General features: G+C 44.6%; 1 protein-coding gene across 9 annotated transcripts in view; it reads right to left on the bottom strand.

The window, feature by feature from the left end:
* The window catches only part of LOC114585254 (protein CEPU-1), a 792,757-nt gene that overhangs the window by 132,749 nt on the left and 644,547 nt on the right, over positions 1-15,461 (bottom strand). For all 9 annotated transcript variants that reach the window (XM_028707732.2, XM_028707731.2, XM_028707733.2 and 6 more), the window contains exon 3: positions 10,933-11,165. In XM_028707732.2, coding sequence (XP_028563565.2) covers positions 10,933-11,165 — 233 coding nt within the window. The remainder of the gene's footprint in view (positions 1-10,932; positions 11,166-15,461) is intronic.

A 15,461-nucleotide genomic window follows, 5' to 3' on the forward strand; every position in this document is an offset into this window, starting at 1 on the left:
CTACAGGTCTATGGTTTTTGCAGTGCATAGTTAAACTCTGGAACTCACTCCTTCAAGGGGCAGTGATGGCCACCAATTTGGATGGCTTAAAAAGAGGATTAGACACATTCATGGAAAAATAAGGGCATCAATGTCTACTAGTCACTTTGTTCTGTCTCCATGCCTGTAACTACCACTTGTTGGGAGTCACAAGTAGGGAGAGCATGGCGCCAGCTTGTGGGATTCCCGGAGGCATCTGCTTGGGCATGGTAGGAAAAGGATGGGGCCTTTAGCCTGATCCAGTAGCCTATGCTTTGGGTGATCCTGTTGCTTCTTTGGGGGGGGGGGGTTAATGTGGTGCTATGAAAAGGATAAGGGATGCGGGTGGCGCTGTGGGTTAAACCACAGAGCCTGGAACTTGCTGATCAGAAGGTTGGCGGTTCAAATCCCCATGACGGGGTGAGCTCCCATTGCTCGGTCCCTGCTCCTGCCAACCTAGCAGTTCAGAAAAGAACGTCAAAGTGCAAGTAGATAGATAGGTACCACTCCAGCGGGAAGGTAAGCGACGTTTCCGTGCACTGCTCTCATTTGCCAGAAGTGACTTAGTCATGCTGGCCACATGACCCGGAAGCTGTACGCCGGCTCCCTCGGCCAATAAAGCGAGATGAGCGCCACAATCCCAGAGTCGGTCACGACTGGACCTAATGGTCAGGGGTCCCTTTACCTTTACCTTATGCCCTATGGTCAAGCATGAAGCTTGGAAGAGTCCTAGCCACTCCACGGAATGGAGGTACTTGTTAGGGTGCAAGTTGGAAACAGAAATTGCAGATGAATGGAGGTTGGGGAGAGCTAAGGGCAAGAAGGCATGGGGCAGGAAAGCAGAACAGGCAGAATACTAATGTAAGAATTGCTTCATGGAACAGGCCGATCACCCATCTAGTCGAGCCTCCTATTCTCACAGTGGCCAACCAAATGTCTGTGGGAAAACTGCTAGCCAGACCTGAGCACAAGAGCACTCTCCACTCCTGTGGTTTCCAGCAATAGATATTCAAAGACATAATAAAAGACCCCATATGTGACAGATACTTATTTCCCCTTTGGCTTCTGTCATGCTTTCAGGGAGAGCTTCTTGCAGCATCTCCTGTTCAATGGATGCAATTTTTTTGTCCTCCCTCCCTCTCCCCAGCTTTGTATAGAGACACAGAGGGGGCTTCAAATAGCAGGAACAGCAGCAGGGGCTCGCAAAGGCAGAAGGATGAAGTCAGCAACTGCCAGGGACCCAGAAATTACATAGGTTAAGCTGAAAAGATGAGAGGCAGCAGGTGAAGGTGGCACTGCTCAACATGGGGACATCTGTGGGAAGTCATTCAGAAAACTGACTTAGACAGCTGATACCGAATCTCTCTCGGAAGTGCACCAGCAACCATCATATGAAGGCACTTGGTTTTTACAACAGATAGTGGATTCAAAGATGCAAAGTGAGGAGAGGGAAGACAGTGCGGGGATGTCCTTTGCTAATTTCTGCAAATAATTAAATAAATATCCAACTGCCTCAGCAGAATTCATGGCAAATTGAAGATTCCTACTTAGGCAGAGCATCAAAGGAATTCTGAGGGTTGCCAAATTATTATTATTATTTTATAAAAAAACCCAAACCCAATAACTTAAAATCTTCCAAAATGTCATTCTAGAAAAGAGTTGTTAATGCCAAAACAATCACCTTAAATCAGAGAGGAAATCCAAAAACCATAGCAAGCCACAAAGCCCAACAAGTTCCACAAATTCAAACAACCACATTTGAACACAGCATAATGCTGACGTTAAAAGCAACAGGTTAAAACATTTATTATCTTTACCTGGTGCTGAAAATGCACTCCGTGGGTGGGAGATGAGACTCTTTGGGGTAAAGCTTCCCCAAGCAGCACATTCCTTCAAAACCATGGTTTGAATTATTCCCTGAACTGGAACTGTGAGGTGAGGCCTGTTTGTCCAACACTTTGCTTATTATGAGCAGTATAACCACATGTACCAGAATGAGGAAGTTATTCTCTACCTTAAAAAGACGACAACCAGAAAACACAGTAGGTCTACGCTTGAGCTGTTCTCCCTGAAAATTTTGCATTTTGTGGGAAGGGAGAGTAGTCTGAAGCAATACAGTCCAACGCCCTACCCAATTTTGTCTTCTGAGTATGATGCTGCCTTCAGCCAAGTTACACCATTGGTCCTTTCAAGACAGTATTGCCTACTTTTTCACTGGAGATACAGGGATTTGAACTCAGGACCTCCTACATCCATGTGCCACATGATGATCCCACAGGAGCAAAGCATCACAAATGTTACAAAATGAAAATATATATTTAAAATTAACAGAGGTAATGAAAAGAGAAATTGACTCATCGTGTGCACCACAAGAAATCTGAAATATCTACAGAGCACACACCATGCCAGGGGAAGCCCCTCAGAGATGTATGACTAACTCTGCCCTTCAGCAACTGTGTCTGCAGCGCTGCACGCAAGATGGAGCCTGCCTCTTGCTTGCTTCTGCTTCATCCTATTTCAGCAAGTGGCTAAGATTTTAGAGTTTTGTCTCTTCACCTGAGCGGCACAGTTGTGCCACCAAAGCAGACAGGTAATTAACTATCAAACAATGGCCAGGATTTAGAGATTAACTCAGGGCACAGAAGGAGTAAGAAAACTCATTTGGAGCAAACAAAAGGGGCGGGGTGATTAGTTTCCTCGGCCACAAAGGAAAGATCCAGATAGGGTCAGGGCCAGGGAAACCGATAAGAAGCCAGAAAGCACAAATATCCTCCCAGGTTCTTTTCCTTTTTTTATGCACCCCTCCCCTTACCAGCATCTCATGCTAGAATTCCACAATTTTCTATCATGCAAATTCTCGTGTCTAAGTGAGATTAAACTCCAGCGGGTGCCCAGAGTCCTTCACAAAGTCCATTTCCAGCCCTGAGATAAGGCGGACTTCCTTTAATGCATCTCACAAGGCACAGAGAACGTGTTGGGGAGCATTACAAATACAAATACAATCGTGTCTCCTTTTGTTTCTATTCTATTGACCCTGGGAACAGCCTTCCTTGCATCCTAAACATTCTGCAGGTGGAGGGTGGGGGGGAAACTACCCAAGAAGAGCGCGTACGCCTTTTTCAAGCTCAGAATCCAGTAACTTTGGTGAATTTGGGGGACTCTGTATTTTGCTTATTCTCTGCTTGCTGGGCATTGGTTGTCTCAGCTGCATCAGGGAAGTAGGATTGGGTCTAAGGATGCCAACACAGGCAGACTGTCGACAAGCAAATGTGCAAGTCAAGGAGGAGCCAATCATCATAGGATTGTAGGGCTAGAAGGGACTCCAAGGGTTTATCTAGCCCAACTGCTTGCAATGTAGGAATGACAGCTAAAACATCCCTGACAGATGGCCATCAAATGTCTGTTTAAAAATCAACAAAGGAGAGCTCACCCACCTTCCAAGGTAGTCCATTCCACTGTCAAACAGCTCTTACTCTCCTAAAATTCAGAATTTCCTTGCTTGTAATTTGAATCAATTCGTTTGTTGAATCCACTTAAAGAACAATCACTGCTCCAAGCAGTTTGTTTTGTTGCAGACCCTATTTGTCTATCTCAATGGCATGTGTGCCCCTTTGGTTTTCTATACAACTCTCTCTCTTCCTCCCTGGCATTTTTTTTCCTCCTTCCTGTCAAAAACTTACTGCTTCATCTGTACTTAGGTTCTGTGTGACACTTTTGCAAGACAAACTGACCTCCACATCCTTTGCAAAAGTTCTACTCTTTCAGACTTATGTATATTACTGATGCAATATCATGGGGTTGTTGTAAATATTCTGTGACATCGCGCATGAAGCACAGCCAATGGCTGAAGGGCATAGCCAGTTGCTATCCCTGAAATGGAACAACCTAAAAGGCAGAGTGTGCCAGCATGGGAGGGGGGTGCTTTGAGGGTCACCAATGTGGGGAAGGTACCACCCCCTGAGACCTTGCTTATGCCCCAAGCCTGGATGAATGCATGTTGTTTGATGGGTGAATATGGAATGATGGTTATTGGTCACTGGTGCCCCTGATAATGGAGGGTACCAGGGCCCTTTGGATGACAGCCAGGGTCTGCACTACCCCAGGTGAGAGGTGGGCTGGGGTCCTTGGATGCTAGAATATTAAGGCTGCGTTCAGACAGCATTTTGTTCCATTTCCCCAACATTTCCTTACCTAATAATTTCTGCATTTTATGTGATCTTCCACAAGATTTAAAAGCTACTTTTGGAAATCTAGCAGAATCTAGTTTAGTGCTCATTTCCATGTTAATTCCTTTTAGAAACCCTCAATAATCCAGAAAGCTGGGGGAATCTTTGTGCTATAATTTCCCCAACATTTTCATGAATCATGCCATGTGATGAAATTTGGTCTCAAGACATTTGGGATAAGTAACAGCTAACTGGCTGGAAAGAATTTTCTTGATGTAATATAGAGCCTTTTATTCTTGGTACTCCTTGGTACAAATTATTGCAGGAATAAATAATAATAATAATTATAATAATAATAATAATAATAATAATAATAATAATAATAATAATCATCATCAAAGATTAGTGTGGAACAGGGCAGATAAGACTTGTGGATAGACACATGCAAAACTGACATGGACCAGAAAGAGACAAAAACTTCTTTCTACCTGTGCCCCAAGGTAACTGGATACAGGATTGCTGTCTTAGTGTCTTATGAAAGTTGAAAGGGTAAAATCATGTGACATGTTCACCCAGCTACGTTGGCAGAATTTCTATCAGTCCTTCCATGACTGGGACTCTAAAGAAAATAGGATGGATACATATACAGGGGAAGAACTCACTGTCCTTGGAGCCTCATCCCCAGAGGAAATGTTGCAAGCCCCAGGGCAGAATTTAATTGCTTGTTGAGGGTCCCCCTCATTATCTCACTTGCAGGAATTTGCCCAAAGGCCCTTTCCTATCCCTGAGGGAAGGATGCTATGGAGAGCTCTGTGGAATGGATCCCTATTACCTTTCTGCCTTTTGCTTTAGGTGCGTGGCCACCTGGGCCCATAATTTGCCTTCAATGGCTCCACATAGTATGCTGGAAGTCAATTCCATACAGACAGGTGGTTAACCTCAGCACTTTGCCCACCCCTAACAAATAAAATAAAAAAGCAAGAGGCAATGAAGATGAAAAAGCATTTCCATGATCAAAATGAGCTTTCAGAAGGTGAATAAGGCCTTGAAAAAGACATAGGCTGGTTGGATGAAGAAATGGGTGGGAGCTGGCCACAGCCTTGACTCTCCAAGACCAGGTGAATTACATCATGGATGGCCATCTGTCATGGATGCTTTAGCTGAGATTCCAGCATTGCAAGGGGTTGGATTAGATGACCCTTGGGGTACCAACTCTACAATTCTGTGATTCTATGTGGGTGGCACTGTGGGTTAAATCACAGAGCCTAGGTCTTGTTGATCAGAAGGTCGGCGGTTCAAATCCCCACAATGGGGTGAGCTCCCGTTGCTCTGTCCCTGCTCCTGCCAACCTAGCAGTTCGAAAGCACGTCAAAGTGCAAGTAGATAAATAGGTACCGCTCTGGTGGGACGGTAAACGGCGTTTTCCTGCACTGCTCTGGTTCCCCAGAAGCGGCTTAGTCACGCTGGCCACATGACCCGGAAGCTGTACGCCGGCTCCCTCTGCCAATAAAGCGAGATGAGTGCCGCAACCCCAGAGTTGGCCACGGCTGGACCTAATGGTCCAGCCTTTATGATTCTGTGGGGTGCTGAATCATCCTTCAGACGTTTCAGAGCCACTGACTGCAATCTTTGAGAATTCTTGGAAAATGGGTGAGATGGCAGACGACTACAGATGGGAATTTTGCCCCAGTTTTTAGAAGAGGGCAAAAGGCAGATTTGGGCAATGACAAGCTTTTCAGTCTGATACCAATACTGGGCAAAATTCTGGATGAGATTATTAAACAGATAATCTGCGTCAGGAGCAACCGTCAGGACGGGATACCTCCATGCAGCTGGATTGCTGGCAGTGGAAACCCCTTATAGACTTTTTGCATGGAATAAATCAACTGATGATATCTGGGCTTGAGGACTGAAGATAAAGTGGATTTGTTGGGTATCGTCTTGGAGTGGGTATATTAAATAATTTTCTACATATAGCTGACTGATGAAGAATAGCAAGTTCTCTTTTTCTCTGGCTTGCTTGCTTGCTTTTCCCTTTTTCTCTCTCTTTTTATATTTGTGTTTTTATTTAGATTAGTTTTTCATACACGATAAAAAATTGATAATCTTTATATTCTTTTTCAGACTTTAATAAAATCTATCTAAAAATGGATTGCTGGCAGGGGTGGTGTTGCTAGGAGGAGTTACTAGGAGGAGTGGGAAAAGTTCAGTCAAACCAACATTTCTACTAGTACACCAGCAGAGTGCTGGGCTCCTTGCTTCCTAGCCCTCTACCTCCCAGTAAGCAGCAGTGATGTTGCTGCTGCCAAGAGCCCAGACACACTGAGTCACCTCTCCCCCTCCATCACTCCTGACCTGTAGGTAAATGGGCATCTAGAAATGCCTTGATTACTACATGTCAGCAGGTGTTTATAACGCCAGGGCAACTTTATCTCCTATTTGGCAGTTACTAGCCTGGAAAAGGGATGTGGGTGGCGCTGTGGTCTAAACCACTGATCCTAGGGCTTGGTGATCAGAAGGTTGGCGGTTCGAGTCCCTGCAAAGGGGTGAGCTCCCATTGCTTGGTCCCTGCTCCTGCCAACCTAGCAGTTCAAAAGCACGACAGAGTGCAAGTAGATACATTTCCGTGCGCTGCTCTGGTTCGCCAGAAGTGGCTTAGTCATGCTGGCCACATGACCCGGAAGCTGTACGCCGGCTCCCTCAGCCAGTAAAGTGAGATGAGCGCCGCAACTCCAGAGTCGTCCATGACTGGACCTAACAGTCAGGGGTCCCTTTACCTTTAGCCTGGAAAAGTTAATGGTCCAGGTAGTCAGGAACTCCATATATCTATTATATCTCTGATTCAGAAACATGTTTTATCAGGTCTCCCATGGCAACTTGGTTGACAAGATGGTAAAATGTGGGCGGGACAACACTATTGTTAGATGGTTGAGCAACCACACCACAGATGGCCGAGCAACCACACCCAACAAATGCATCTTAATGGCTCTGAGTCAAACTGGAAGAAGGTCTGCAGTGGAGTGGTTGCTTCTCAAATCTGCAGAAGACACAAAGTTGGGAGGCATATCTAACAGACTAATTGATGGAATCAATATTAAGAATTATCTTCATGGGTTGGAACATTGGATAAATGTAATGCTCTGCATTTAGAGACGGGGACACACACACACACGCACACACACACACACACACGTCAATGACACAGCAAAGCACAGGCAGTGGGAAATCTGGCTTGACATTAGCCCATGTGAGCAGACTCTAAGTGTGGATTGCAAGCTGTGAGCAGCCAGCATGAGTGTTGCTGAGTTCTGTGACACTTCTCAAAAACTCAGCTCATAGCTGAAAATAGCTGGAGTGTCTCCCAAATTTGAAGACTCACAAATGGGTCTGTGGAATTTTTTTTCGGGGGGGGGGGGTGCGGCGGTAGTGGTGGTGGAGAGAATTTCAGCTCAGCCATAAATGCCCGCTCATAGACATTAGAAAATCATGCGGTGCACAGCCTGTCATTTCCTACACTGCAGATGGAGAGGTATATATTTGGAAAAGGTGAAAGCATATTATCAGACAATTTTGTTCCTCTTCTAGTATATCTTTAACCAAAAAGAACAAACACCATTATTTAGAAGCGATTGCAGGACAGACTACTGAAAAATATGCTGCATCCATTTACAAGAGAACCAGGATGATGGAGTGGTTCGAGTGTCAGATGAAGACCTGGGAGTCCGGAGTTCAAATTCCTACCTGGACATGAAGCTTACTGGGTGATCTTGGGGGCCAATCACTGCCTCTCAGCCTAATCTAACTCAAAGGGTGTTTCTGGGGATTAAGAGAGGAAAGGGAGGATGAAACATGTACGCTATATTGAGCTCCATGGAGGAAAAGATCAAAGATAAGTGCAATTTAAAGAAAAGACACAGAGCAAAAACTTCAGCAATGCATAAGAGGAGGGGGATGTGCTAGGGGTGATTTTTGAAATGAACCCTGGAGTATTTTACAAGCGTCCTATTTTCCTTTGTGAACTGTTGCAGCATGTGCTTTCTTCCATACACCTGCCCACAGGACACTACCATGGCATCATCATCATCATCATCATCATCATTTCCAATTCATAGAGTAATAACTTATTGCCTTCTTCCATATCTCCCTCAATCTGCTCAAGAGATGATAACAGTTCATTGACCAGCCTTTAAACACCCACAAACACTTGCAGAATTGCAAATACTCCAAATTCCAAATATTCACTTCCAAGAAAGTTAAGAGAGACTTCCAGGTTGGATACCAGGACACATCATGTCTTAAAATAGCAATATCCTGTAAAGCAGAAGAACCTCAGGTGTGAGGCATGAATGTGACCCTTCAAGTCTCTCTATCTGGCCCTCAAGATACTTCCCAGCCACCCTCTCTCCCCAGGCCACACAACTCACTGGTGCTTCTTCACAGCCTCCTTCCCAATCTTTGAGAGATTTTGCCTGGGTGGATTGGGTCCTTGAACTCTGATCATTTTTCTTACTTGCCTGGATGGAGGATAGAGACCAGGCTCCCCGTAGGTCCCTATTTTCCAGGGACAGAAGATTTACAGAAGCCAGCCTGGTTTCTGATTTGGTCCCAGAATGTCCTGCTTTTACTTAGGACATCCCTATTTTCATTGGAGAAATGTTGGAGGATATGGAGTTATGCGACCCCTGAGCCAGGGAGATAAGTAGCTATACAGTGGTACCTCAGGTTAAGAACTTAATTCATTCTGGAGGTCTGTTCTTAACCTAAAACTGTTTTTAACCTGAGGTACCGCCGGAGCACAATTTCTATTCTCATCCTGAAGCAAAGTTCTTAACCCAAGGTACTATTTCTGGGTTAGTGGAGTCTGTAACCTGAAGCGTCTGTAACCTGAAGCATCTGTAACCCGAGGTACCACTGTACAACCTTTAGAAGACATCTGAAGGCAACCCTGTATAGGTAAGTTTTTAAAAAATGTTTTCTTATGTTTTTATATATGTCGGAAGCCACCCAGAGTGGCTGGGGGAACCCAGTCAGATGGGTGGGGTATAAATAATGCAATTACTACTACTACTACTATGGAATAAGATGTCCCTGTTTTCACTGGAGAAAAGTTGGAGGGTATGTAGAGAGGGGTGTGTGAATTTTTGTAGAAAATATCCAACTGTACAAAAATAAAAGTTATGTTAGTTTCTCCATCCAATTTTGCCTCTGGCCCTGTCCATGACTGGCAGGTGTCCTAGAGAAGGTTGCCAAGAAGGCAATACAGCCTGTGAAAGCTTCCCCATGCGAGCTGTAAATCTTTAACTGCCATTATGTATTCCCTTCTTGAGGAAACCAGATGTCTTCCTTCCAGAAAACAGGATGAAATGAAGAGAAAACAACCACTGCAAACAGGCAGGATTGATTTTAAATGCCAGAAGATATCAAGGGCTGGGGTCAGGAAACAAGGCACCAGCTTGAGGATGGATCCAATATAATTACACCTCCTCAGCTGCTTGATTGCAGCTTCAACATCCCCCCCCCCCTCCATGTGATTGACTTTGATTTAAGAAATCTGGACAGGTAATAAAAGTTTGCAAGATAAACAGAAAATGCATCCCTCTTTTTTATTTTGGGTTGTTTCATGGGCAGTGGAGATGGCGAAGGGAGGGGAGCGCCAGCTCTATTTATTTTTCCTTGATTGCTTTAAGAGGAAGAAAAAGAAGAGAAAAAGAGTCCTGGAATTTATTCTTTATTTTTTTATTTTTGGTCTCCTATTCATTAGTCTGTCAATAACGCTCAGCCCCAACATATCGACAGCGGATTAGCTCAGGTCGGCTTGGTGTACAAGACCAATGCCTTTCTTAACCCAGCTTGTTTCCAAATCAATACACCCATCAGCATTTGAAAATTAGCCCAAGATGAGATTCCAATAGTCAAGCTACTGTGTCATGCTAAGATGGCTTCCAGCCAAATCCTAGAGAGATGGCTGATGGCAAATGGATTAGAATCCCCCACAACATTAATTCTTGCCCAGTAGCCCCACTAGTGCACTAAGAGTGCAGCAATTCACAGACATCACACGTTCCCCTCACTCCCCAGCAAGGATGGGGGAGAAATGCAATTGAGTTGCCATTTAAAGGCGAACCAACCTAATTCACACTTTCTGAATCAATAGATGAATTGAAAACCAGCCGTCCTTCAAAATTTGCACTTCAACAGATTTTTGCAATGCAGCAAACATGCATATCCTAGGGTAAGATGTGCATGCATTAGTGCAAATAACATATGAAAATGCACAATAATGGTTGAAATTGCTTTGCAGAAATGTGCATATATTAGGCAAAATTGTGTACTATTAGGTGTACATCTTAAGAGAAATTTGCACCAAAATGCTAGTGGATTTTCAGAAGGATTTCTATTTTTTTAAAAAAATCACCAACTGTGTTAATGTGGAGAACTGAACCTACAATGGAAGAATAAGAAACTAAAATGGACAGATCCCCACACCCCTCTCTCACACTCACACATTTTTTTTCAGCCTGCACAATCCAAGCCACCATGTATTTTGCACAGTCAAAATTAAGAGCAGCAAAACTAAGGGGCAGGGAAGTAAAACATGAAGTCTTGTGTGTGAGAGAGCAAAGATATTACATGAGTCGATTATTCTTCATGATTTTTATGTTTTCGCACCTTCAAGAGCACTTGTTCCAGCATGAGGACTAGAAACTCACTTTTCACACAAAACCCTCAGGCTTCCCTGAGCCCCTACCTTGCACGATGAGATGGACCCGCGATGTCTTGGGGTGATTGTCCGTCTGCACAGAGCAGGTGTAGGGCCCCTCATCGTACACGTCCACCTCGTTTATCCGGATGGCGTAGTCAGTCTTGGTGTTGGCTATTAGCTCCACTCGCGGATCCAAACACCACTTGTCATTGCCAGCATAGAGAATGCTGCTGCGGTTGAGCCAGGCTACCCGGGTCACTCGGTTATCCACAATGCACCTGGATTCAGAAAGAGAAAGGGGCAGAGATGGTCATCACCAACATGTGGGCCTTTTGAGAGGCTATTTTATATGATTTCCGACACTGTGCCTTTCCCCCCTTCCCTTCTCTCCTTTTTTTAGCTTTGCTGCGAGAAGCATTTTCTCAGAGCCGGCACTTCCGTTCTCCCAAGAGGGAGATGTCAGCACTTTACTTGGATCCAAGGGCTGCACTCTGGACATCTTCCTCCATCTAAAAATTTTAACCTTAACCCACAGATCCATTCTGGCACTCCTCCAAAGGAAAGAATATCAATTATTTCAGAGGCACACACCTTCAAGCTCTTGTTAAGCTGCCCCTTTGGTACCCAGAAACCATTTTCAAGGAAGATCGCCCACCCTTCCCTGGCCATCTCAAAGCCTCCAGTCCATTCCCTTAATTTTCCCCATGCATGGTCACTGCCAGCATCCGCCACTAACTTCTCTGCAGTTCTTGCTTCTTCGAAAGTTCATGCAACTTTTCCCTGAACTTTTTGTTCTGTACAACTTAGACTCCAAACATCTGAAAGAAAACCTCCATTCCCACCAACCCCCTCTAGTGCTAAGATCAGAAGGGAGGGGGGATGCAATCTTGGTTGTTCCACCACCCTCAGAAGTGCAGGGAATGGTGGGTTGGGAGAGGGCTTTCTCTGTGACCCCCTCCAATTGTGGAACCTCCTCCCCTCAGAGGTGCATCCAGATACCTCATTGTACAGCAGTTTCTGTATGTTAAAGATGCACCTTTGAGAGTTTTGTGGAAGCCACCTCTTATATTGGCTTTATACTGTTCTGTTCTGGTTAAGATAATTTTACTTGTGTGTGTAATATGTACAGTGGACCTGCAATTTATCTATATGATAGCAACCTTAGATGCACAGCTAATAAATAAATAAATAAATAAATGGAGATTAGAGAAAACCTGCTACAGAAAGAGCTTTTTGAGTCTTCCACCTTGCTTACAAGGCTCTGAGAAGGCCATGACAGGGCTTTCATGCAACTTTCTCAGAGCCCAGTAAGTGAGGCAGAGGGCAAGTCCTGCCCTGGACAGGAAGGGATGGTCAAGCAGGGTGGAGATTCAGGGGTTTTCCAGGTGTTATTCATTTTTGCTTTTGCATGTGGACCCCTGGATTTGAACCGTTGTGTAAGCTGAAGACCGACTGTATTTAAAACTGTGTATTGACGCGGGTGGCACTGTGAGTTAAACCACAGAGCCTAGGACTTGCTAATCAGAAGGTTGGCGGTTCGAATCCCCATGACGGGGTGAGCTTCTGTTGCTCAGTCCCTGCTCCTGCCAACCTAGCAGTTTGAAAGCACATCAAAGTGCAAGTAGATAAATAGGTACCGCTCGGGTGGGAAGGTAAACAGCGTTCCTGTGCACTGCTCTGGTTCGCCAGAAGCCTCTTAGTCATGCTGGCCACATGACCCGGAAGCTGTACGCTGGCTCCCTCGGCCAATAAAGTGAGATGAGCACCGCAACCCCAGAGGTGGCCACGACTGGACCTAATGGCCAGCGGTCCCTTTAGCTTTTATTATACTCTTGTAACCAGGGGCGGGTGAAACTGCCAATTTTGGTCCCTCTCAGTTTCTCATTTTTCCAGACTTAGTTCAGTTCTCCACATTTCCACATCAGTTTGTGATTTAAGACAAAAAACCCCACACAATTCCTCATGAAAATTTATCAGCTTGGTAGTGTGAATTTATCCTCACCTACACATTCCTGAATGCAATGTTGCCTAACACATAATTCTTTGCAAAGGCATTTTGTTTGTTACGTTCACTTATATATGAATTCATATATCCATATGCATGCTTCAGCCTCAGCATTTCTGTACACATTACTTGGCTGGAGAACTACACTGCAAAATTCAGAGAAATGTGAATTTTAAAGAATGGCTGAATTTTGGTTCGCATACCGTGCTGGATAGTACAAATTAGATAGGTGCAGCTTCAGATGTGAGCTGAATTGAATTTCTCAGACCATCCTTCATTGTAACCCACCCTTGTATCTTATGGATCTTATGGTGAAGGATAGGTAAGAAATCTCATCAATAGTTCAAAAAATCTACTATATATATTTGAAAAGTTTTCAAAATAGGTCTGCATTCTAATTACAGAAATCTAGGAAGTTACCTTCTACCAAATTAGACCATTGGTCCATCTAGCTGTCTGCTCTGACTGGCAGCACCTATCCAGATTTCAGACAGGGTGTCATTCTCAGGTTTATCTGGAGATAAACTAGGGATTGAAACTGAGACCACCTGAATTTAAAGGAGATGCCCCACCACTGAGCAATTTCCCTTACCCATCAATCCACACTTACTAGGGAGATACCCTGCTGAACTTTGTGGGTTGTGCAACACAATCCTAAGTATGTTGGGTAGATAAGGCTGACAGTTCCTCAACGGCAGGGATGAGGAACCTGTGGCCCATCAGATGGTGTTGGGTTCCAGTTCCCACCAGCCCCTGCCAACATGGCCAAAGCTCAGGAATGAGAGGAGTAGACTGGATAGAATAATGACTTATTTGAAACCACCATCCTCCTTTCCTCTGGCACTGCTAGATTCAGTGCATATCGCGTCAACATAAAATATACAGAAATCTCATTTCCATACAATCCAATTAAACAACAACAATAATAAAACGTCCAGGACGTCAACATTTCCAGTGACAGTTTATTTCACGTCACTCCAAAGCACCGAGATCTGAATTGGAACTTTCATGTTCCCAATCAGAGGTGGGACTGGGGGATTTTTTTTTTTTGTCAATTTCCAGCTGTTTCCAGTCACATTCAATGTACTGCAATCCCCAGCACATTTTTTCCCCCAGATTTCCTTGCTTGCATATCAACCACTTTGCAACCTCATTTCATGAGCGCTTTATCTGACGCATTTTGGATTTCTCACTTGTCCTTGATCCCAAATCTTGAATGGCACTATTAAACGGAGGCAGCGCATGCCGCCAAGGCATCTCATTTTGACAGCACCACCAACCCCCCTCCAGTGAGAAAGCTGGCCGAGAAGAGGATCCCTTTAAAGCATGCTTTATGTTTAACAGCCCTCATAACTCAGAGGAAGAGCGATGTTAAAAGGCCAATGATGGGGGATAATGTCCAAACGTAAAACCTGCTCACGCTAAAGACAGAGTGTTTGTATTCCGTTCACTGCTTACTCCATTATGTCGTCGTCGACATCTTCTTTTTTTTAACAGTGGTTGTGATACAAGCTGATTCCTGGGTTCCCAACTGATGGATCACCAAATATTACACAGATGTCACCCAACACAAGTAGAGCTAATGGACCGCACATCAGATTGCTGCAGTCAATGAACCAAGGCAAGTCCCCCACCATTTAGGAAAGAGGCACATCAACATTTCCAGGATACTACAAGGCCTTGCTTAATAGCAGTGCTTAATTGAGACTCAGCCTTGCACAGTTCCCATTATTTTCAATAGGAATGGCGCAGCACAGTGTCCTGGCAGATCACAAACCATGAACACCAAGCACAAGTACATATAAACAATACACAGATGCAGGGCTACCATGGATAGGAAGAGTGTGCATACACACACACACACACACACACACACACACACACACTGCCCATTTGACTGGGTTGCCCCAGCCACTCCGGGTGGCTTGCAACATATTAAACACAGTATACAAACACAAACATCGCAAACTTCCCTATACAGGACTGCTGGGGACTTGGCTAAGCAGACTCAGTGATTTAAACACAGATCCGGGAAAATGAGTTCATGTGTGGGGAGCCTCTGAGAATACAAGGAGAATATAGGAGAATATAGCAAGGAGGTGCCCTCTCAAAGTAGCAGTGATAGAATTTTTAAGGATATATATCCTTAAAATGGTTCTGGAAATGAATTGACAGCTAGCGCAACAGTTTAAGAACAGGGTTTCTAGAGATGGAGAGATATGCTGTCGTTACGATATATTTCTGACTGTGGAAGGAAAGAGGTGGGAAGTTTCTCATGCCAGCGAGAAGGATTTAAGAAAAAAAATCTCTTTCGAGTTCCCCTTCTCTCTCCCCTTCTCCTCATGCCTGACCTTTGTGAAATGCCGAGGTCTGGGGACCCGTGGACAATAATGGAGGCAGACAGTGTGTAATCCAACCATTCCCTCCATCAAATGGGCATTTAAGTGCTTTTGAAAGGCAGCGGGGCACAGGCAACGCATGACGATGCAGTGAAATAAGTGTTTTCACCCTTCACAGCACCTGGTCACACAATCTCCCCTTATCACATGGAGACGCTCCTCAAGGCCCC

Source organism: Podarcis muralis, chromosome 15 (genome assembly GCF_964188315.1).
Source record: "Podarcis muralis chromosome 15, rPodMur119.hap1.1, whole genome shotgun sequence".
NCBI classification, from domain to species: Eukaryota; Metazoa; Chordata; class Lepidosauria; order Squamata; family Lacertidae; genus Podarcis; species Podarcis muralis.